Source organism: Theobroma cacao, chromosome 1, assembly GCF_000208745.1.
Source record: "Theobroma cacao cultivar B97-61/B2 chromosome 1, Criollo_cocoa_genome_V2, whole genome shotgun sequence".
In the NCBI taxonomy this organism is placed as follows: Eukaryota; Viridiplantae; Streptophyta; class Magnoliopsida; order Malvales; family Malvaceae; genus Theobroma; species Theobroma cacao.
The window spans coordinates 31,295,365-31,316,802 of NC_030850.1; the positions used below are offsets into that span (position 1 = coordinate 31,295,365).

The 21,438-nt window shown below is 36.7% G+C and overlaps 4 protein-coding genes across 5 annotated transcripts; 1 reads left to right on the forward strand and 3 right to left on the reverse strand.

Annotated features, from left to right (window-relative positions):
• Nucleotides 200–3,693, reverse strand: LOC18613573 (blue-light photoreceptor PHR2). Its single transcript, XM_018113968.1, has 4 exons — nucleotides 2,555–3,693; nucleotides 1,661–1,890; nucleotides 608–709; nucleotides 200–520 (listed from the first exon to the last, which is right to left on the reverse strand). The coding sequence occupies exons 1-4, from the start codon at nucleotides 3,545–3,547 to the stop codon at nucleotides 445–447; spliced, it is 1,401 nt and encodes a 466-aa protein (XP_017969457.1). The 5' UTR covers nucleotides 3,548–3,693; the 3' UTR covers nucleotides 200–444.
• LOC18613574 (putative S-adenosyl-L-methionine-dependent methyltransferase MAV_4873) lies at nucleotides 4,544–7,043 on the forward strand. Its single transcript, XM_007050884.2, has 7 exons — nucleotides 4,544–4,902; nucleotides 5,010–5,167; nucleotides 5,252–5,372; nucleotides 5,569–5,693; nucleotides 5,793–5,921; nucleotides 6,018–6,182; nucleotides 6,833–7,043. Exons 1-7 carry the CDS (start codon nucleotides 4,704–4,706, stop codon nucleotides 6,902–6,904), a joined length of 969 nt encoding a protein of 322 aa, XP_007050946.2. The 5' UTR covers nucleotides 4,544–4,703; the 3' UTR covers nucleotides 6,905–7,043.
• LOC18613575 (gamma-tubulin complex component 4) lies at nucleotides 7,410–14,740 on the reverse strand. 2 transcript variants are annotated; one of them, XM_018114272.1, is made up of 17 exons: nucleotides 14,670–14,740; nucleotides 14,353–14,583; nucleotides 13,934–14,225; nucleotides 13,715–13,851; nucleotides 13,203–13,301; nucleotides 12,887–13,007; nucleotides 11,980–12,252; nucleotides 11,809–11,889; nucleotides 11,655–11,738; nucleotides 11,275–11,361; nucleotides 10,977–11,032; nucleotides 10,709–10,906; nucleotides 10,311–10,536; nucleotides 9,394–9,482; nucleotides 8,834–8,987; nucleotides 8,271–8,393; nucleotides 7,410–8,179 (listed from the first exon to the last, which is right to left on the reverse strand). In XM_018114272.1, exons 2-17 carry the CDS (start codon nucleotides 14,520–14,522, stop codon nucleotides 8,111–8,113), a joined length of 2,259 nt encoding a protein of 752 aa, XP_017969761.1. In that variant the 5' UTR covers nucleotides 14,523–14,583; nucleotides 14,670–14,740; the 3' UTR covers nucleotides 7,410–8,110. The 2 variants fall into 2 exon arrangements, with proteins under 2 accessions (XP_017969761.1, XP_017969760.1); XM_018114271.1 differs by lacking the exon at nucleotides 14,670–14,740 and having other exon boundaries at nucleotides 14,353–14,630.
• Nucleotides 14,915–21,206, reverse strand: LOC18613576 (U3 small nucleolar RNA-associated protein 14). The gene is made up of 11 exons (XM_018114249.1): nucleotides 20,740–21,206; nucleotides 20,053–20,233; nucleotides 19,087–19,565; nucleotides 18,043–18,264; nucleotides 17,594–17,911; nucleotides 17,129–17,488; nucleotides 16,958–17,038; nucleotides 16,788–16,871; nucleotides 16,323–16,694; nucleotides 15,788–15,919; nucleotides 14,915–15,512 (listed from the first exon to the last, which is right to left on the reverse strand). Exons 1-11 carry the CDS (start codon nucleotides 21,076–21,078, stop codon nucleotides 15,366–15,368), a joined length of 2,715 nt encoding a protein of 904 aa, XP_017969738.1. The 5' UTR covers nucleotides 21,079–21,206; the 3' UTR covers nucleotides 14,915–15,365.

A 21,438-nucleotide genomic window follows, 5' to 3' on the forward strand; every position in this document is an offset into this window, starting at 1 on the left:
TATTTATGTATATGACAGTAAGATTAGTGTTTTGTCGGGTCTCTTTTGTCTCGTTTCAAGGATTTTCAGTATTCTTCGTATTCGCAATTTTCTTATTAAATGATAAACTCCAAAACCACAGTTTCCATTACAGCTCTAACCTTTCAAAACTCGTAATATTTCAGTCTTTGTTTTCAGGGTCGAAAATCAAATCAAAAGGCATGGTCAAATGATTGTGAGACCTGTTATTCAAAAGATGATAAATCAAACAATGGACAAACGGCCCCAATGTTTCTAACGCTCCAAAAAACTGAGACAAAATTTACCATATTAAAGCATTTTATTAGGCGACAAGAGCAAGAGTGCAACAAGGAGAACTGCCTTTTGAGCAACCTATCCACCATCTAACAGCCAACCATCACCCCAGAACAATTATCCTCCTCAACACCAGTGCAAATTCTTTGCTTAAGCAAGGGCTCCCGTACAAGCTGTGGCAGGAGCAGTTCCAACCTTTGTAGAACTGTATTTCTTGGTGATGAATCTGCAAACAAATACGTGCAATGAAATATTATCTTTGATTGTCTCAGTGGAAAAGTAAACTCCTATGATGAATCAAGGCCATATTTACCTAAAGAAATCCCTCCACAACAACTCGAACATCAACCAGTTCATTCCAGTATCAGGTGAGCCACTACCTCCGTCTTTTTTATTTGAAGCAGCAGAAAAGGCCCTGTCAATCATAAAAATGCATTCAACATTAAGTAAATGGATAAAATACTCACACTCCTAACTTTTAACCATAATTACATGCAGATTCATTAGTTTTCAAAATGAACACTTAACCTCAAACGTTTAGATAATGTTCATGCTTAAACATGAAATGTTCAACATACCTTTTTTTTTTTTCATTCTTTTCTCTTTCAAGTCATCCAACGAACACCGACCGGCCATTCCATGGTCGGAGATTCAACCAAACTCCCAAAAAAACACCAAATTGGTGCTCCCTTGACCTGGGGAGCACCAGATCATGCTCACCAGGCTTGGGAGCACCAGATCCGGTACTCCTGGTGCTCCCATAGCCAGGGGAGCATTGGGCTCCCTTGGTCGGTGCTCCCATGGCGTGGGGAGCACTCAGCACCCATGGCCTACAGAGCACCGCTGAGTGCTCCCCATGCCAGAGGAGCCTGGCAAAAGATCTGGCCAGCCGGCGATGAGAGTGTCACCGGTTGGCCGTTTGAGAGAACAAAAATAAAGGGGAAAAGATTTTTGTAATAAGAATTTTTTTTTTTTAAATTATAATTTATATAGTGTAATTTTTGAAATTAATGAAGGGCAAAGTTGTCCAAAAAATATTATCACATCAGCAAATTAACAGAAATATTACTGGAACCCTAACGGTTGGACTTATGTGTCAAACGAAAAATAATTTTTGAAACGGACTATCTATTTTTCATACTAATGGACCCCTGTGAAATTTTAATTAAAACTTAGGAGGTGTACGTATTTTACCCTAAGTAAATATCTGATAACTTAAAAATTGTTTACACAGAAACCAAAGACCTTCTCCCACTATATGGGGTCATGGATCATATTGCTCCATTGTACTCTGTTTTGGACCATATCCATAATAACCTCAAAATTTAAAATTTGTAAAAGGAAAAACACATACTTGACAGCATACCTGTTTGCATTTTTCTTTAGCTCATCAAACATGAAACGAGGAGATAGGCATCCCATGGCTAGCCATGGAGAAATTTTGCAAGAAAAGTTTGCACCATATATGCTATCATGGCTGCCATCCTTGCTCCCCCTGTGTGGCTGTGCTTGACACTCACCTGCAAACTTTTTAAGCCTCTGCAATGCTTCAGTCTCCCCTCCAGCCATAGAACTATTAACATATGGCCTACCTTCCTACATGAAACGAACAATAAATTGTGAATATTTACATTATCATGAGTCCTAAATATGCTTTCCTATTAATCATCACTGAAACAACCATAAAACACAGCAAACATTGCTAATTCAATTCAGTCTAATTGATTTATATCTAGTAGCATTGATTAGTTGCAATGCCTAAATCAAAACTTCTTCAAAGTCTCAAAATTAAACATTAAGCACTAATTAATGAGCACCATAAATTGATAATTCTAATTACACAGCCCAATCAAATCAAATCATGCTTCAGATGTGAGTAGTCCCAATATTTCTGCTATTTATAAGCAGAATGCTAACATAAACATGAAGAAGCATTTGGCATAAAAGAAAAGATTAGCATTATGGTGCGTGCGATAGGATCAAACATATAGTTAGGAAAATCTTAGCCCGTGCAAATAAATGAAACACAAGCAAAACTAATTACTTTTGACATTTATCTTCTCTAGAACATCGAATACTAAGTCACTGCCTAAAATCCATCCACGGTTTATTATCCTCGTCAAGAACTTTATGCAACTGTAGTCATTTATCTTCCCTCAATTTGCGTAACAAACAGCACAAATCCAGCATATAGAAAGGCATAACAAAACAAACTGAACATCATATGGAAAAACACAGAAGTTAAATCTAAATCTCAAACCTGAACCGTTGTTGCACTGGGGTTAAGCCCGAGATCCGTCAATGAAGGAATATCTCCAGTCTCCACATCACCTCTCGAAGGCATCCCTTTCATTTGGTCCAAGGCTTCAATCGTCTTCCTTATCTCCAAAGCCTTAACTTTCTCCCTAAACCCACCATAATTCGAAGGCATATCTTCCAACTTAAACCGCAAATCATCAACATGGAACAAAGTACTTCCCCAAAAGTACTTAACTTCAACTCCCTCTTCTTTCATAGCGGCCTCAATCTTTTCCTCAGCCTTAACTTCATCATGAGAAACTTCTCTATGAGCATAAATAGCGTCAGCCCCAATGGCTTTAGCTAACTCAACTAAAACGCTCTCCGGCTTCCCAATTCGGACCACAAGATCCGACCCTCGCGCTTGTAGATTCTTCCGGAGATCCGAAACCGATTCAATCAAGAATGTGGCCCTGTAGGGACCCGTTTTATCGAACCCAGAAGAGGATTTACCGTAATCTCGAGGGTCAAAACAGTAAACTGGCAAGACCGACATGGACTCGTTGTTGGCCGTGTTGAGACACTCGTTGTCGTGGACTCGTAAGTCGTTGCGGAACCAAACGATGGAAGCTCGACGAATTGCGGCGCCATTGGAAGGATCGAGAGGGCGGCGTGGGCCTAAGGAGAGAGGGGATTGGAGAGGGTTGTTGGAAAGGGTGGATTTGAAGGAGATTTTGGAAGGTGAAGGGGAAGTTGAAGAAAGAGAGAGATGGGAAAGAGAGGAAGCTTGCGTTGGAACTTTAACTTTATCGGGTGATTGAGAAGAGAACAGAGATGAGATTTTAGGATGAGTGAAGAAATGGGTAGGCAGAGTTGTGGGCAAGGAAGAGAAAGATAGAGAAGCGGTAGCAAATGGGGATTGAGAAGGGAAAATCTCAAGTTGATTTTGGGTTTGGGTTTGTTCGTCAGTTGATTTGGTTTCAGGGTTTTCGGAAGAACGGAGACTGGAATCCATTATTTTGGTTAGGTTTTCTGGTGGAGATAAGAAGCTGGCCTTCGGGCGTTGAGATTGTGGGGTGGGTTGGTGCTGAGACCTGAGCGTCGCTTGTGTTCTATCTGAGAGCCTTTTGTTGTGAGTGTGACCCTTGCTCCCTAATCTTTTTTTTGGTTGCTATTTTCTAAAGCCATCAATCGTAACTATTTTTGGAGGAATGAAAGGATCCTTTTTGGTTGTAATTTTATACTTCTCCAACAACTACACCTACCATGTTGTCCACTACCTTTCAACGTTTCACAACTCTTCTCGTCAAGTCTTAATACACTTTTAAATTCAGCCCATCTTTCGGCAGGGTGCCTAATTTTGGAGATTTGCCTTGGGGGTTGGTAGAATGTAAACAAGTCTAACAATCTGCATTAAGCCAAACTCAACTGTGCTTCAAAGTTAACAAGGATTGTCCAATAAAAAAAAAATATAATACTGCAAAATAGCCAAATTATAATAGAAGTGATTCGATCATGGAATAAGTATTTTGCTTGGTCAGTTAGTTGTGGAGACAATTAAAATGAAATTTCAATTGCTTAATGATGGTATTTGAATGATAAAAGTTGAACTAGACCTCCTTTCAAAATAAAACCCAACCAACAAAATTAAGCACACGTATGGATTCTTAATTTCTAACAATGGAAGAGATTTGAAAAAATATTAATTCGTGAATTAAAAATAAGCTATTGAAAAAATGTTATTAGTGTATTTTTAAAATAAAAAATTATATCTTTTCGAGTGAATAATTGTAAATAAAAAATTATGTTTTTTTAAATAAAATGTTTCAATTATAAAAAAAATCACATCAATTGAAAAATTATATTATATAGTTTGATTATTTGATTGCAGGTACTTTTTTATGTGAAAAAGTTATATTTAAACAAATATGAAGTTTATATTTGATACATTGATAATATAAAATTTTATTTAAAAAAAAAAAAAAGAGGAAAAAGAAATAAAAAATGGTTACCATAGTACTAGGATAAACGAGGCATGTTCTACACGGACCGAGCCCTGCTTTGCGCTCCTTACGGTGACTGTTGAAGCCAGGGGATAATGAAACTCCTCCAAATCGCTATAGTTCAAATCGATAAACCCTGAAGTACATCCGAAAACGGCAAAAGCCTATATGGAATGTTTACTGAGATTTGCATGTTCGCCACCGCCACCTACTGCAATCGTGCCCCCATCTCTGCCGTTCCCTCTTAACACCAAGAAGAAGAGAAATGGTTGGTTATTTAGAGCTAAACTCAGCGATGATAACGACCCATTACTCCAATCAGCCATGGATTCAGCTTCTCTCCGTTTTCACGAGACACACCGACCAGGCAAGCAAAATCCCAATTCTCTAATTTTCTGTCTTTTCGATCGCCTTTCATTTTCTGAAAGTAGCTACTAAGTCTAATAATCATTTTTATTTTATATTTATATTCAGAGCCTCTTTTTGTGGATTTATATGCGGGGTGCTTTGCTCAAGTTCCATCTCACACTCGGATAGATTTGAAGAAGCGATTACAACATTATTGCATTGCAATCAAGTTCATAGATGATAAGTTGCTTCGTGCGGTTAACCACATGGACGGGCTTAAACAGGTGTTTTCACTAAGCTTAATTTTGAATTATATGGTATTACCCCAATTGCATAAGAATATTAACTTCCTTACTAATAAAATGCAGGTTGTTCTATTATCAGATGGAATGGACACTCGGCCATATAGGCTTAACTGGCCTAGCTCAACCATCATATTTGATATATCCCCTGAAAGGGTATTCCAAAAGGCGGCTGAAAAGCTTAAAGGTGCCTAACTGTTGGACTAATGTTGTCATAGTTCATTGTATATTTAAAAAAAAAAACAGAACAAACGATCCATTTTCCATTTATTTTGAAATTTATATGTCTTGGATTATGACAATCTAAATTTCTTGCATGTGGTTGGATTTGGTTTAGACAAGTAGTTCAACTTGTTCTGAGAGAATGTTCTTGAACAAATTAGGTGTTGGGGCTAAGATCCCAAGAAGTTGTTTGTATCTTCATGTTCCATTGGAATCCTCTAATATTCAAGAGACTTTGCGCATGAAAGGCTTCAATGGTCATCATCCAAGTATATGGGCTATCCAGGTGATAAAGGTTTTCTCCCGTTTGCGATGCTTGTCAGCTGAAACTCTCTAAGGCATAACTTTCTGATGGAATTTTTCTTTTCTTTCATGTTTTTGGTAGGGACTACCTGTGATGACTCTGGCAAGTTTTGAAGAGATCTTATTCCTCGTCAGTGGTATGGCTATGAATGGGTGTCTCTTCTTGGGAGAATTGCCTGCATGGTTGGCAGAAACTGAACTTGGTACCAGGGTAAGTTTGTTGTATATTCATATCTGTATTTATTCTTACTTAAATTGCTTTTCTTTAAGGAACACATGCGCTGTTGGCTGGTCTTCGTGTTTGCAGTCTAGTACAGAGAAATGGATGGGCAATCTTTTTATGAGCAACGGTTTCAATGTGGAGATAATTAGCTACAATGAAATCGCTAAAAGTTTGGGAAAGGAAGTAGTACCAAGAGATTACGGGAACGTACTATTTGTTGCAGAACAATTGCGGTTTTCTGATGATCAGGTGCAACCACTTGTTTCTGGTCCAACTTGTAAAGCATCATCACAGTGCATTAGTTTAACATGCTGAGGAAGGGGTCATTTCATTCCTCACAATCATTTTCTACGGAGTCCACATGTGCATTCACATTTTTAGTATTAATCATAAAATTCATTCCGTAGAACAGAAAGTATTCTATCTCTTAGGACCTTTCAAATTTGAAAATTTCATCTCTTTCGTAATCATCTAGCTCCCCTAACTGATTCCATGGATTTTGTTATTCTTAGCACTTTATTCATCATAGGATCGCAATTCTCGTTAAGTTTATAATTGTACGACACATGCATTTGGATTCAAACCAGGGATAAATGCCTTGACCTTTAGAGCAATCTGATTAGATGGCTAGATCTTTTAAGAAATCAAAGATTCCATTTGGGTAGCAGCAAGTAATGGATACTGCAAAAACACACAGAATGGGATATAATTGTTCAAAATATATATTACTATAATATTTTTGTCAGTGTATACATTTGCCTCTAACAAGTCATAAGAGGCCTTTCCTAGAATGGGGTTTCTGATTAATATGTTGAACATCTTCCAATGAGTTATTAATTACATTAATGGTTTGAGGTTAACTGATGTACTTACGAATGATGTATTTGCCTCTTGAAAAGATGGAAACTTGGAGGAGAGAGCTTCAGAGGGTCGAGGAAGATGGGGATGAGGAAGGGTTTGAGGAGCTCTAAATGTAAATAGAAGGTTTTTTTTTTCTGGTTCAAGGCTGTCATTATATTCTATTCTTTCTTCTCTATTCTTTCTTTCCAATTTTCCGAATTGTACATAAATGCAACTGAAATTTTTAACATGCATGCATGCTTATGTGACTGGGAGTCAGCCACCAATTTTTACTTTGAAAGTTAAACAGTATTATAAAAAATCTTTTTTAATTAATTTATTATAAAAATATTATTGTTGCATTAACGATAAAAGTTTTAAACTATGAAAATGGAATTAGAAAATTAACACATGCCCAATTAATAATTAATTATACAGAAAAGCAGCATCGTGAGAGTAGTGTTCCTCCACCGTTTTATTTTGTTGTTAAATTTAAATGCTTAAAAGGCTGATTAACATTAGTACTAGAAAAGAAGGCAATTATGTTGCTATAGGCCAAATCATGTTCTATCCAATTAATTTTGGCAGGCAAGAAATAAGAATTTAAACGGGTAGAAATTGGATGGAATCGGATAATGTAGACTGCCACCTTTATAACATTAAGGAATAAGGAGAATATCGACTCCAAATATTATACAAGTGAGCTAGGAGCGTGCAAGATCATGTACAGTATAACTCCTTCCACTTTTAGAAATGCAAAAACAAGCTTGATAGCCATTAATCTTAAGAAAATTTATGCACTTATATTATATTACATTACATAATATATAGTCTACAACCCATATACATTGCATTTACACAAAAATAAATAAATAAAACTAAAAATCTCACTCCCACAAAAAAAAAAGAAAAAGAATGAAACCAACCGTCAATGCACCACCTTATCACAAAAGGGTAGCCAGTCAAAGCCAAGCACAGGTCTCGTAAACTCCAGTTACCTAGCAAGCAGTGGCTTATCTGCCCAAGGGCTTGCTTACCGCTGAGAATAAACTGCACCCTCGAGCCCGCTTCCCACAATGACATCTAACTTCCCAGAGATGGTTACTCAAAGGTCAACAAGGAGCAAGCAGCAAACTCCAAGTCAGATAACTTATGCACTAGTAACTGATTTGAGATGGTTAATGGGCATTCATAAAGCTGAAAACAAGCATGCCCCTCAGTCTAGGTAGTAAAGCACCATCCTCCCACAAACAAACATGAAAGGAGACAGCAGCACCACAAGGAACACTCAAATAAGAATCAGACAAGCTACTTCAGAAATTTCATATAATCAAATGCTATCGCTGATTTAAAACAGGAAGCGATGGGCGTGGTCTGACAACATTCAGCACACCCCTTGCAGTTGCCTATTAGTACAAGGAAACAGCATGTAAGAAAATTATATGAGCTAAACTTTTGAGTATCTGGAAGACTGTAGCATAAGCATACGGAGATTACCTCAAAGAAGGAATTAAAATTCATTCGCAAAAGGAAACGTCTCAGAAATGGAGCTCGCTGACTCCCAGCAAGCCTGCTACTGCGCAATATGGTATATAACGAGTTTGATTTCTTGTTAAATTCCTGGAAAAGGTTAAGAACAGTGTCTTTAAAATACAGGGCTGTGCAACTTGTGACATGAATGAATAAGAGAATTGCTAAGCATAAGTTAATTAAAAAATATCTAGCTGAAATGAGGAGAATAACAGCTTCTGAAAGATGCAGAGATGGAGGTCTGGTCCCACTATTAATAGCAAGTGGCAAGCCAACCAACTTGTTTCTTTACACTTGACAAAGTCTCCAAAGAGAGAATTAACCTATCTATTTATTTTTCCCTTTTTTGGAGATTTGACCTGGTCCTAAATTGAAGTGTTAAAAATCCAAGGCAAATTGTCACAAACCAACTAAGCTTAAGTTGCAAGTTTGAACCAACATCTGAAAAATTAAAGGAACATATCCATCATATTCACTACTTCAAAATACTTCCGCTTGTGCTACCTACATGAACAAGTAAGAGATGCTACCTCGGTTATACGTTCTAGTTCAGATGTGTTTTGACTGCTTTCTTGGTTCTCAATATTCCAGCAGAACTGCAGGCAAACCGTCATGATGCTGTCCAATATCCTTGACACAGAGCCAATGTCCAAGAAGGACTGAGAAATTAAAGCCGATAAATACCTGTAACAATGTTAAGCACATGTACACCTTCAGCATATCATCGATGTTTGGCAAGATAAACCAAAAGAAATAATAGAAAAACACCAAATGTGCTATGCATAAACTCATTCTACGTCGACAAATTCTATGCAATAATATGGCATGATTTCTATGATATCTACATTAGTGAACCAAAACATACTTTGAGTTGATTTGTATGAAATTCACCTAAATCAAGTCCTTATAAATAGTAACAAGCAATAATGATTCAATATTTACAATGTTTGTGATTCTATGTATATTAGCAAGTAAAATCTTAAGAAATAATTCATAAAAAAAAAAAAAAAAACTTAACAGATAATTTACAGTCTAATATAGTATTTGAAAATTCAGAAGGATGCTAGTGCAATGAACTCATCCTACTTACTCTTGATGGAAACCCACAAGTTCAGTGAAATCATGAGAATCTTGAATGTGAGATTGCAAAACATTCCATTGAGATTCTATCACATCAACCTAAAACAGAAAAGATAAAATCTCAATTATGAAGGACTCATGAAATGCATAAAATATAAATACATAAAGAAAAGAACACATCTGCATTCAACGAGTGAGAATAAACAAGACTGATATCAAAATATTAGGTATCTAATTCTCAATGTCATTTAAGAACATTATTATAAAACTCGAAAGGAATCTATATCAGCATTTGTCTGGTCAAACTATGTAGAATCTTTCAGAACTGGCGATATCTGATTTCCGTTCCCAGTAACTTTTGTCTCAACTTGTTTTCACTAGAATCCATGAAATTGATGCTTAAAGTTATTCATTGGTGTAGAGGTTATTTTTCTGCCTATGATGCAACACTGAAGCTGTCATCAAAGACTTTGCATCTTATGATACTATTCCCTACTTTTCAATATGAATCTTGATCAGAAACTTGCACCAGAATATTGGCCAATACCTCAATGGACAAGTTACAAACTAACCATACAGGACGCTAATGGCGTTTTCATGATTATGCCAATATTGTGTCAAGATACATGCAGTAACTGCAACAGGTGTTGCTAACTTGAAAACTTAAAAGTGGCAAGCACCCTAATGAAGATCTAAAGCCCAATACCATTTCAGCTACCCATAAAACCATAGACTAGATCATAATCAAAGGTGTAAAGTTTAACTACAAATTTTAAATGAAGGATGTAGCACATATACAAGCCTTTAAATGGACAACTCTATCAAATTGCCTAGCATTCGTCATAAAAGCCCTTGCTTGCTTTGCTAGAAAAATCTCTGGAAAAATTTTGCAAAGACACATGATTTGAATTCTATAGAATCAAGGACCTGGATATAAAATTGAAGATTTCTGATTAAAAATGCCATATGCTCTCTAACATGCCACATTGGTCTACAACGCTGCCGCCGTGGCTGAGATATTGAGCAGTTCATCCGGTCATTGCGGTGTTTGGCAAAATCTGTGTGATCCTGATGCATGACAGACGCCCAGGATTTCTCCAATTCCATTTGTGTTCGTTTGAGCCTCAGCAGGTACTGGAAAATTCTACGGTACCTGGAACACAATTATGATTGACAAATGTAATATAAAGTCTTTTAACCATATAAGCTAACCCTATGACTTCCTTACGCAGTTATCATTTCTTATTTCAAAAGACTGCTTCTTGCCTAAAGAAAATTTGGTAATAAGAAAGATATAAGGTATCCATGAAGCAATAGAAACTTACTTGGAGAGCACTTCTTGGGTAAAGAACAGCTGTAAGGGCCAATCAACAGAATATTCAAGGGCAATACCATCCCAACCATCAAGTGATGTCTCTGAAGAAGTACTTGACAGTACAGCACCTGAACTTCCATCAGTATATGTTTTTGTATTTGGTAAATCTACTTGAGAGGATTTGACTGTGATCCCAAATGAAGGCATCCTGATTGATGGAAAGATAATTAAGAACATATCTTTTGGCATCACTGATGGCAAAATGACTAGAGTCTTACCGCAAAGATACTAGAGAAAAGTATTTGTCTTCCTCACTAATGGTCTTTATGGCTGCCTGCAATGCAAGTATAGCAAGGAATTCATACAAACAGCTATTCAATCTGAAACCTCAACAAGCTAAGACTCATGTTTAAAAAGTATGTTTACATTTATTATTATAATATATATATATATATATATATATATATATATATATGTNTTTATATTATTATTATATATATATATATATATATATATATATATATATATATGTGTGTATTGGTTTCAAACAAGAAGTTATTAGAAATAATCTCATACCAGCTGAAATGGAACCATAAGATCAGCTTCAGCAGTTGACTGGCGAGGTGGCAGGCGCATTAAGTGCCGGCTCTCCTCAAGAAAGCACTGGAATCATAATAAATATTTAATAAAACATGTTAAGTGTTTGCAAGAATAAAGTCAAAATTCTCAGCATGATGTTGAAATGCAATTAGTGTTTGCTGCACATCTACTGTAAGCTAAGCATTAGACTGTAATTGAACTATGAGCCAAGATTTGAGGAAATAAAATCATTTAATTTAGTTAAAAAGGAAAAAATAAAACTGTGAAGACTAGGACACAGAACCTAAAGGAAGCATTTCCCTTTTCTCTACCCCCTTTCTTTTTGGCAAAGGCCGTAGATCCTATACATTCTGTACCTGGAAAAAGTCTCCTTTCGCCAAAAGAAAATAGTCTTTTAGAGCCTTCAGGTGACCATTCAAGTCGGCACGTACAACCACAAGCTGCAGAAATAGAGCAAATTAAGTATATACAAGCTTCAAATATATCAGGTACCAAGTTTGACAACAGCACCTGCCAAAGATGACTAGCTGCAACAGCCCGGATAGAGTCAACTGAGCATTCAAATGACCTTTTGTGAAATTCTGATGATTCCTACATATAACAGATGCACGATGAATAAAGGCTTTCTATCATTTAAAGGCATATAAGTAGATAAACTACTACATAACTGTAGAAGAAAACCTTTAGATCTTGAAGCATAGTTTCAATCTTATCAGCCTCAGATTGTGGAAGCAATTCTTCTCCAATCATTTTTATATCCAGGAAAGGCTCCTTATGGAAGGGAACACGCCCAGAAGATCCTTGAACCTTTTGAGAGCCTTTTTTTATCTGCTGATTACGCAGAGCATCCTGAAATTGAAAGGCAGGGCTTGGGTTTCGGAGAACCCTGACGGCTTTACCAGCAAAAAGAATCGACTCTGCAACATGCATAGGGATGTACTCAGGGAGCATATCCTACAAAACAAGAGTAAAAGTATAAATAGCTTGCAACAGCAACAAAACTAAGAACATTTTGAAAGAAGTATCTATCAAATCCTTTTTATTTAGAGATTCATTTCCAGGTTTCCTTCCAGTTAACTTATAGTTCATAGTAACAGCTCCGTAAATAACAAAAGTATGTATAGATACTAGTAATAATTAAATATATAGTACATGTTCGTCGACATGCATATTTAACCTAACAAGGAAATCCACCAACAAATCCCTTAATTATTGCTTATTCGAAAAAACCAGTGGCAATGCTATTTATCTATGCAAACTAATGTCTTCAGCAAAAAATCCAAATAAAAGTGAGTGACATCTCCTACCTTAATAACAATTTGCTAAGCAAATGCTCATATGTGATTGCATCAGGCATGTCAGATCTCATTCTGCAACTGTTAATGTTGCTCTCATAAAGACAATGGTGTTGTCCAACTTTATGACTCCAGCAGAACAGTGATGCTTTAAAGTATGACAATTGACCACAAACCCATTGAATTATGTTTACCCATTCCAACTAGTTTATTATTCATTTAAGCTAAAACAATGAACAGAAGTTTGCTTATATGTGATAACAAAGAAAATGCAAGAGACAGCTCCAAAATACCAGGAAAATATGAAAGCCCAAGTGCCAATCCATTAAAGATGAATCATCAGTTGACAAGCGTGCCAACTTTTCGGACATATCCGAGATAGATGAGCCATAGTCGACATCTCTATCTTCCTGCCTGAAAAGTATTATGATTATCAAACCAGTTTCAAACGTGCAAAGTAACATAAACCAAAGAGAATATCTATGCAAGAATTATGAAATCAAAGAATTAAAAGATGTTTAAGTTCCAAAAAACAATCATAAGATTTAAAGATCTAAAAAGAAATACATATTTTGAATCAAAAGGGTACAAAACTCTTTTAGTCCCTACCTTCTAATGAAAAATTCTCCATGCTGGTCTTGAAGAATCCCATAAACCATCCATGATGCAAGTTGGTTATACAACACTTGATGACCATGCCAAAGAAGCCTATGGTTCAAGAATCAGCAAGCTGATTAGAAAGGTCCTGGCATCTTTAGACCAATCAACACACAAGTACAACCACATTTGAAGAGACCCTAAAAAACCAGGCATAAACATTGTCCCAGCCATTCACAAGCATTTACATGAACACTGAAAAATAAGCATAATAAAAAATTGGACCATATTCATTGCTTTAATCTCAATTAATTATGAGCATATTGAAGCATGTAATAAAACCTTTTCTTAATTACAGTAGGAATTTTCACTCAAGACGCATAAAGGTACATAAAGGATAGAGTATTATGGTTCAGAAAACAATTTGTCATATTTATACAGATGGAGACTAATTATATGCATTTTGTTTTTTCTTCAAAGAAGAAGAAGAAGAAAGAAAGAGTGTAAGAAACAAAAGTGAATACCTTTGAATGCAGGCCTGCAATTCAGGCACCCCACAGTGGCAGCGTTTGTGTAAAAGGTTAAGAAGCTGTCCTCCACGTATATCATCACGCTCGATCTCTAGAATAAGCTCGTACAAAGGTGGCAAAATAACAAAGAACTGCAACCCCAAAAAATTATAAACTAAAAATAAGGGCCCACGAGGAAATTAAATCTGTGATGCCATGTGCTTAAGAAGAAACCTTATTGAGGCCCTGAGTGACAGTTGCCAAAATGGGCATGGTTTCCGACAATAATTTCTGCTCGATTTGAAGAACAGCAGACCTATAGACAGAGAGTATTTCCACCAGCCCATTAGCAATGGCTCTGCGATAAACGCTTGGCTTCTCGGTCTTAGGTTTGGACAACCCAGCGGCTCTCTCCAAAGGAGAAACATCAGCGGACCTTATCCAGCTTAAATTCCGGGATTTTGTGGCGAAGCGATCGAGCTCTCGGTAATAAAACCCCAATGTAATTAGCCTCTCGATAAGATCCCTGAAACAGTAGCAATTGTAAAAAAAAAAAAACCCTAGAAATAGAATGGAAAAAGGGGGGGTGGTGGGGGGTGGAGTTTAGATATTTACGAAAATTGAAAATTGAAAATATTCTTTTTAAAAAAGACCTTTCGCTGGAGTCGATGAAGGAAATATCGGAAGCAAGCTTGAAGGAGCGCTGGTCGGAGATGGGGGCGTCGGGAGATAAGTGAAGGCCAAGAGATTTATGGTGTTCTCGCTCGTCGATTATGAGATCTCCGGTGTAACCAACAAGAGCTAGTAAGAGCTCGTGCAGCATTTTTCCTCTTCTTTATCGTTTTTGCAAAATGGAAGGCAATCAGAGAGAATTCATGGCTGTTCTGTTCACAAACAAGACCCACAGTATTCTTTATAAGTTATAAATTTGAATTATAAATTAGCGGGTGAAGTGCGGAGGCGGATTAACCTTGCCGGCGCTACACAACATTAGTACGCTTGGGCCTTTCGTAGTGGCACTAGTACAACTAAGTTCTATCTCACGGGTGGAGCTGAAAAAACATGTCATTTCAGTCATTCATACAAATTACTAATGTCAATTCATTTATGCTAATTATTAATATCAAAAGCTAAATTTAATAAGTCGAATAAAAAAATTAAAAAATAAAAGAACAATGACAACTGATTTTTAATTCACTCACTCCGGATCAGGTATTGAAGTAAACTCAATGACTGAATTTTAATTGACAAGATAATGGTCAAGAAACCTTAAATCATCCTTCGTTCATTTCGCTAGGTTCAACACACAGCTGATTTTTCAAGCTGCAAGGCGGAAATATAGATAATACAACTGCTTCTGATACACTTCATTAGTGGCTTAATTACCTCTGCCTTGGAAAAAAAATTTTGTTTTGTTTCCTTGCATCACTAAACATGGAGAACTTACACAAAACTTCTACCAAAAACCTCTCAAATTATCACTCTCCCGCCTATCTCAAATCACCTAATGCTCTAGCTCTACAAGCTTATGCCTAAACTCCGTCAATTACAAGTAACGTAACTCTTCATTCTTTATGCTTCAAACACCAATCCTTTAGAAGGAGATGAATTATAAGTGTACAAGAGAAAGCAATTTCGGGATAGATGAGATTTAGCCGCCGTGTCTCTATTGTTTCTTCATCTTGCCTACAGCACCTTTGCTTCTATTTGGCTTTCGTTTTTGCCCACTCCGTTTGTGATCCTCTGGTTTTTCATGCTGATGCACTTCCTCAAATTTGATTGGTTTTATAATTACACCAGGTTTCTTCACCACCTGCACAAACACAAGCAAGGTGAGTGGATAAAAAATTGGGAAACACGATCAAGCCATTATGCTGCAAGGAATACATAAGGGGAGCAGGGAGAATTAAATGGGAAAAAAGGAGAGAAGGGGAACAATGGAAATAGCTTCCCAAGTCAATGCCAAACCATATTTCACAAATCTCCTCTCTTTCATCACATGAAAAACTTACACACGCACCCCCACCCCCCCAAAGGAAAATATGAGGTTTTGAGGACTATTAATTTTGAAAAGATTGAATAACTTACATCTGGCCGATTAAGAGCTCTGATTGCTGTCTCTGGGTTAAATTCAGACCCAATGGGCATGCGCACACTCTGTTCAAAAAGTTCCTTGGATGTGAAAGGATATGGCAAAGTTTTTGTTTGCAATTTCTCAGCCTGTCAAATACAAATACAGAGAGATTAAGAAAGAGAACCACTTAACCACAAGAAAGAGTGCAATTAGACTATGTAGATAGGGAAACAGAGTGCAATTGGATGTCCCTATACCAGAATGAGAAACACTTTGTCATGCATGTTCCTTAATGAATGCACACTAACAAAGAATTGGCTCATTTGACAAAAAATCAAATATATTTACTAGTATGACATGTTGACAACACAGTTTATTTTTATCTTCAAGAATAATTGATGACAATAATAAATTTTTCTCAAAAAAAAAAAATCAATTTCACAAATATTGGAATTTTCTGGCACACAACTCTTAACCTTTAATGTCCCAGTTTAAATCACCTCAACATATGCTGAGATGGAAGTTGATTAACAAAACCAAACCACTTACCTTTTTATCCAACTTCTCAGAGATGATGACATGTTTGAGATGTGCATCCTTCCTTTTCTTAAGAGTTTCTTCCCTCTTCCGCTTTGCATCGTCATGTTCTTTAAGCATCCACGAAGGCAAACCTTTTTTATGCTGTATATGAGTCCACTGGCCCCAACCAGGGAGCAAAACAGGTTTATCAGGTTCAGGATTTTCATCATTCAAGATCTCCTGTTTATCCTTCTCAAATTCTTCTTCCACATCATCCCCAGCAAAAGCATGTCGAATGAGCTCCGATTGAGAAGGAAGTTCATATGAGTCTTTGGGGCCTGTGGACAAAATCCCATCCACCATTTGTTCTTCGCTATCTGAATCACTTTCCTCTTCTCCCTCCTTCAGAGTTTCCAAGAAAAGAAACAGGACAATAAGGAGCTGCCCAAACACACAAAAGGTAGAGCATAATTAACAGTAGCAAAGAGATCAAACCTTCAAGTCTTGATTCTGCACAATAGGTTCCTTGATTTCTTGTGACTTTTTGACATTTGCATCCACTCCATTCTCACTTTTCATCTGCCATTGCATACGCACCAGTTAGCACATAAGACCAGCTTCCTCTGCATTTAAGAACGTTACAAAAAATGATAGCAAAGTATAACCTTTCTCCACGAGTCTGAGGTAAAAATAGCAACTTCATATGTTGTTTTTGGGCCTGGGTCTCTAACAATGTCATCAAAATTCTGTGTACCGCAAAAAAAGTAATATCTATCACCCTCAAGAGTAAAAGATATGAAAATGGAAGGCCACAACAAAATCAGAAGCCACATTACCTTGAATACAGAATCCTGACGAACATCAGCAGCTTCTTTATGAACACAATTAGGGCCAGCATCCTTCTCAACATCATTTTTTCTGCCACCCGTAATGTTAAGATTCTCTTTGGCTTCCAAATCATCTTCACTATCACTATTACCATAATAATTATCCATTTTCATCTTCTTATTATCAGTTTTGATCTTATTGTTAGATTCTGAAGCTTCATTATTAGCCATGCCAAAGACCCTTCTACCACTTGCAGTGGCTGGTTTTAAATTTACAGCACCAACTGTCCCCTCTAATTGCTCGTACTCCTGAAGAGCAAGCTTAGCTTCTTCAATAGCTTCTTCCTTTCTTTTCTTCATTCCACGAACCTAATACATAACAAATGACGCACAATATATCAGAAGAAAATAAGCAAATACAACTTATGAGTAAGTCTTTCAACAGTCCAAAGGAAAAATTGAAGCAAAGCATACCATGAAAGGTAAAGAAAGCACTCCAGAGTTAGGCACTTCCTCATCGTCTTCTAATACTTTCAATGTCTTCTCTTTTGCTTTTTCTAGCAACTCTGATGCCCTATCCTGGTCTGAACCCTCATCATCCTCATCACTACTGCTATCACTGCTGCTACTACTACTGTCCTTCACAGTGTTTATTTTTCTTGTCAAAAGAGCATGATGGTGAAGCTGTTCAGCCATAGCTGCTCGAGTACCTTCATCCTGGGCATTCAAACCACGCTCTAAAATACGCCTTGCCCACTTCGACTTATTTTTGTGCTTCAAAGTCATTCGCTCCTGCATCGTCATGTAATAGAGAGAAAAATCAAGATTCCAAATTTTTTACTTTATTTTTAGGTAAACACAGATGAACTAATATCATTTGAAGAACAGAATATTAATGAAAATCAAGAAAGATGATGGATTACCTCAGCCCGTTTGAACTCTTGCTTCCTAGCCTGCTCTTTGGCTGCCTCAGGATCCATCAGCATTTCTGCAGAAGCTGCTTTAAGTTTGTCCTTATTTTTTAAACGATGATAGGTTTTGGACTTGATCTTTTTTACGCGTTTTCTCTTCATTTCATGATGGAAAAGAAGGCTGCGCATTTTAGCAATGTGATTTCGGTGCTTCATGTAATCTTCTGCAGATATCTGCCAAGCATCAATGAAGACCAGAGACACTCAAATAATCTTGAAGATCTTAACAACTGAATTTTAAGCAATGACAGACCAACAGTTGCACATAATATTATCTGCAATTGAACAGAGACCATTGCAGAAGCATAACATATTAAAAGATCCCGTTGATTTTATTTATATATCAATAGAAAAAGTTAGAGAATGACAAGCTATAAAATAAAAATATGCAAAATCAAAATGCAACCTATATTAATGTTTGCTCCTCATATGACAAATTCCTTTCATGCATATAGAAAATTATGATATCAGTTGATTTCAAGACTTCTTCAACATTATAGTCCAAACTTGTCAGAGCCAAAACCTATAAGCTCTCTGATAGAAAAACCCTGATGGCAACACATATTTCTGAAAATTCTATAAAGCATAAAAACATGCTAACATCTGAAAGGAAAAAAAGTTGAGTCCAAATTCCACCGAAAAATAAAACTTAATAACGGCAATCAAACATTAAATGGTCATATTAATTCAGTTGGATCAATGATGTGTAATTGCACTGGACTATATCTTAGAATCTTCAAAAATCTGACAATGGTTGTAAACTAATTTAACTATGTCTTGTCCAGAAATGCAGTAATTTAGTGTATTCAATATGTTTTAATCAAAAGATCAAACTGAAAATCATCACAAATATAAGGGAAAATTTACTTAGCAAGAAGAAATAGTTTGTTTGGCTATAGAAAGTTTATGACCAGAAGGAGAGGCAGGCATCTTGCAAACCTATAAAAATAACAAATGCCAGGTTTAGTCAACAAGGTCAGTCAAAAATGCCCATACCTTATTTAGTTCCAGAAGCTTGGAACCATCTGCTTTGTGAGCTTCAATAACTTTGTCATCATAAACCAAAGAAGCAATTTTCTTCTCAAACTCAGTTCTAGGCTCAAATTCAGAAGCTATTGCCCCTACAGTTGAAAACCCCAAGTCTACATCTTCACCAAAAAAAATAGTAGGAGCTTCTCTATTCCTTTTGACCAAGTGTTCCCACTTAGTAATATCTTTCTTTGAATGTTCATACACTGCCATCCTCTCCAACTTCTCTCTATCTGCCTTTGGAAGCGGAGCTTGAATAGATGTTGACTTTCTGTCCATGTATTGCACTCTTTTTCTAAGTTTGCTATATCCAGGTTTTCCTTGAATAGGCTCCAAAAGATCTTGAACTGTAATGTGGCCATCACCCTCCAGAACATCACGAGTAGGATTGTATTCTGACTCAGGATGTGCCTCAGATATAACCACATTATTTTTCTTTTTCTTGCCTACATTGTCAAAAATTTGAGACCAAACATATCAACTTAATAGTATAAGGTAACTTTCCAATGCCCACATGAATAGATCCAAAAAATTTTCTCATTTTTCAATTAAGGATGGCATGTTTACCCATTGCAATTCATGTGAAATATCACATGTATGTAAGAACTGTTATAAACAAATATAAGTTTCAGATTGATGACTATGTCGAGTAGACAAGAATTTTCACATAAAACACAGGTGCTAAGTCCTGTGTCAGACAGATATCAGCCATATTGTTGAGGACATTTAATTCAACTTCTCAAACAACAAAGTTGTTAGAAACTTATATAGAGATACCAAGAAAAGATAGGATAATTAATTAATAAGATGACCAAGATGCTTATTCTGTCTGTTAGAGCCCTACAACCATTAAAAAGCACACATAAGTCAATGAACTTGGTTTATCAGTGAACCTCATACTTATTCGACAATGTATATTCCACAAAGTCTTACCTTCAAAGGCATCATTTGACATTCCAGTGATTCCTTGCAACATCCTCAAGTGCCTTCCATCATCTTCCTCTTCAACCCCATCACTATCATCAAGATCTTCAATCAGATTCCCCTCATTTCCACCAACATCAAAGTCGTCGTCATTGTCATCATCATCATCATCCGATGACACATTTTCATCCTACATGAGAAAATTAAAGTATTAACAAACATAAGGAACTAGAATTTAGGATGCAAGATACGATGATATCCTAGAAATAATAAGAAGAAGACTGTGAGATGTGCGATAACCACTAAATTTATCGAAATACTTCCTAGAGACCACAGAATCATATATGCCATTGCTCATAATTTCATCAAATCGTGGAAATCATTGCAGAGTTATTGCCCCAAGCAACAATTAGCAGCTTGATATTCAAATTAAACTATAGCTCCTTAACATGATTCAAACTCAATTTCACTTCAAGCTTCAATCAATATAGCTTCATTTAGAAGATCTATATTTTAAAAAATAATAATAATAAAATTCGAAAATTGAGCAAATGATAGAATACAAAAACCCTAAAGTTCAGAATTACAAAGTGTTTTCAAATTAAGAACATATAATAAACTCTAGAACATTAGAAATTTATTATGAAAAAAAATGAAAGAAAATTCACTTAACGAGCTAAAAAGTGAGAAGCGAACCTCAAAATCCTCAGGAAGCTCGTATTCATAGTTCTCGACAGGGTCGAAGCGGCGGTTCTTCCGGGACTCTTCTTGGGGCACTTCTTCCTCGTACTCATAAACATCCTTTTCCACATCCGAATTGATCTCGTCATCGCTGTTGGCTGAAATTCTAGCGTTCAGGCGGTCGAGCTCCGTTCGCAGCGCAGAAGGCAAGCGAGGACCTGTTCTCTTCCTTCTCATATTGGATTTATCCTTGCTTTTCTTGGTTAGGCCTTTGGAGTTTGAATGCTTTTTGAACTTTTTGTTCGTTCTGGATTCGCCGCCTCCGGCCCTCTCTTTCCGCTTCTTTTCTGCCATCGCTAAGCAGAGCTTGTGGTAGTGGTGGTGGTGGCCGCAAATAAATTGGGGCTGCTCAGTGAGAGCGAAGGGGTTTACTAGGATTTAGGAATTTGGAGGCTAAACCCGACCCTTTCTCGAAACGGTGCGGGTGAACTGAGTCTCTGACCAGGGAAAAGCTTGGCCTTTAGTCAAGAAACGGGCTCAAAGCCCAACTAAGTCGGTTTAAACTTTAAACGAGGACGAGTTGGTGGATATAAAATTTGGGCTAAAAATCCAAAAGTGGGCCACCAAGCAAACATGGGATTTCTTATATCAGAATACAAAATTTTATTTTCATACAGAGCAAATTAATTATATTTAAATTGACAGTACATTTTA

Bases quoted from the DNA above. Each gene is read 5' to 3' on its own strand.
- LOC18613573 (XM_018113968.1), bottom strand. From the start codon at position 3,547: ATGGATTCCAGTCTCCGTTCTTCCGAAAACCCTGAAACCAAATCAACT. The intron at 710-1,660 runs GTATGCTGTCAA...TATGATTGACAG, and splicing joins CTAAAGAAAAATGCAAACAG to GGCCTTTTCTGCTGCTTCAA. The intron at 521-607 runs GTAAATATGGCC...ATTTGTTTGCAG, and splicing joins TTGTGGAGGGATTTCTTTAG to ATTCATCACCAAGAAATACA.
- LOC18613574 (XM_007050884.2), top strand. From the start codon at position 4,704: ATGGAATGTTTACTGAGATTTGCATGTTCGCCACCGCCACCTACTGCA. The intron at 5,373-5,568 runs GTGCCTAACTGT...TGAACAAATTAG, and splicing joins GGCGGCTGAAAAGCTTAAAG to GTGTTGGGGCTAAGATCCCA. The intron at 5,922-6,017 runs GTAAGTTTGTTG...TCGTGTTTGCAG, and splicing joins AAACTGAACTTGGTACCAGG to TCTAGTACAGAGAAATGGAT.
- LOC18613575 (XM_018114272.1), bottom strand. From the start codon at position 14,522: ATGCTGCACGAGCTCTTACTAGCTCTTGTTGGTTACACCGGAGATCTC. The intron at 13,852-13,933 runs GTTTCTTCTTAA...TTGGGGTTGCAG, and splicing joins TCACTCAGGGCCTCAATAAG to TTCTTTGTTATTTTGCCACC. The intron at 10,537-10,708 runs GTAAGTTTCTAT...ATTGTGTTCCAG, and splicing joins ACCCAAGAAGTGCTCTCCAA to GTACCGTAGAATTTTCCAGT.
- LOC18613576 (XM_018114249.1), bottom strand. From the start codon at position 21,078: ATGGCAGAAAAGAAGCGGAAAGAGAGGGCCGGAGGCGGCGAATCCAGA. The intron at 16,872-16,957 runs GTTATACTTTGC...ATGCAATGGCAG, and splicing joins CCTCAGACTCGTGGAGAAAG to ATGAAAAGTGAGAATGGAGT. The intron at 15,513-15,787 runs GTAAGTTATTCA...GTGTTTGTGCAG, and splicing joins GAGCTCTTAATCGGCCAGAT to GTGGTGAAGAAACCTGGTGT.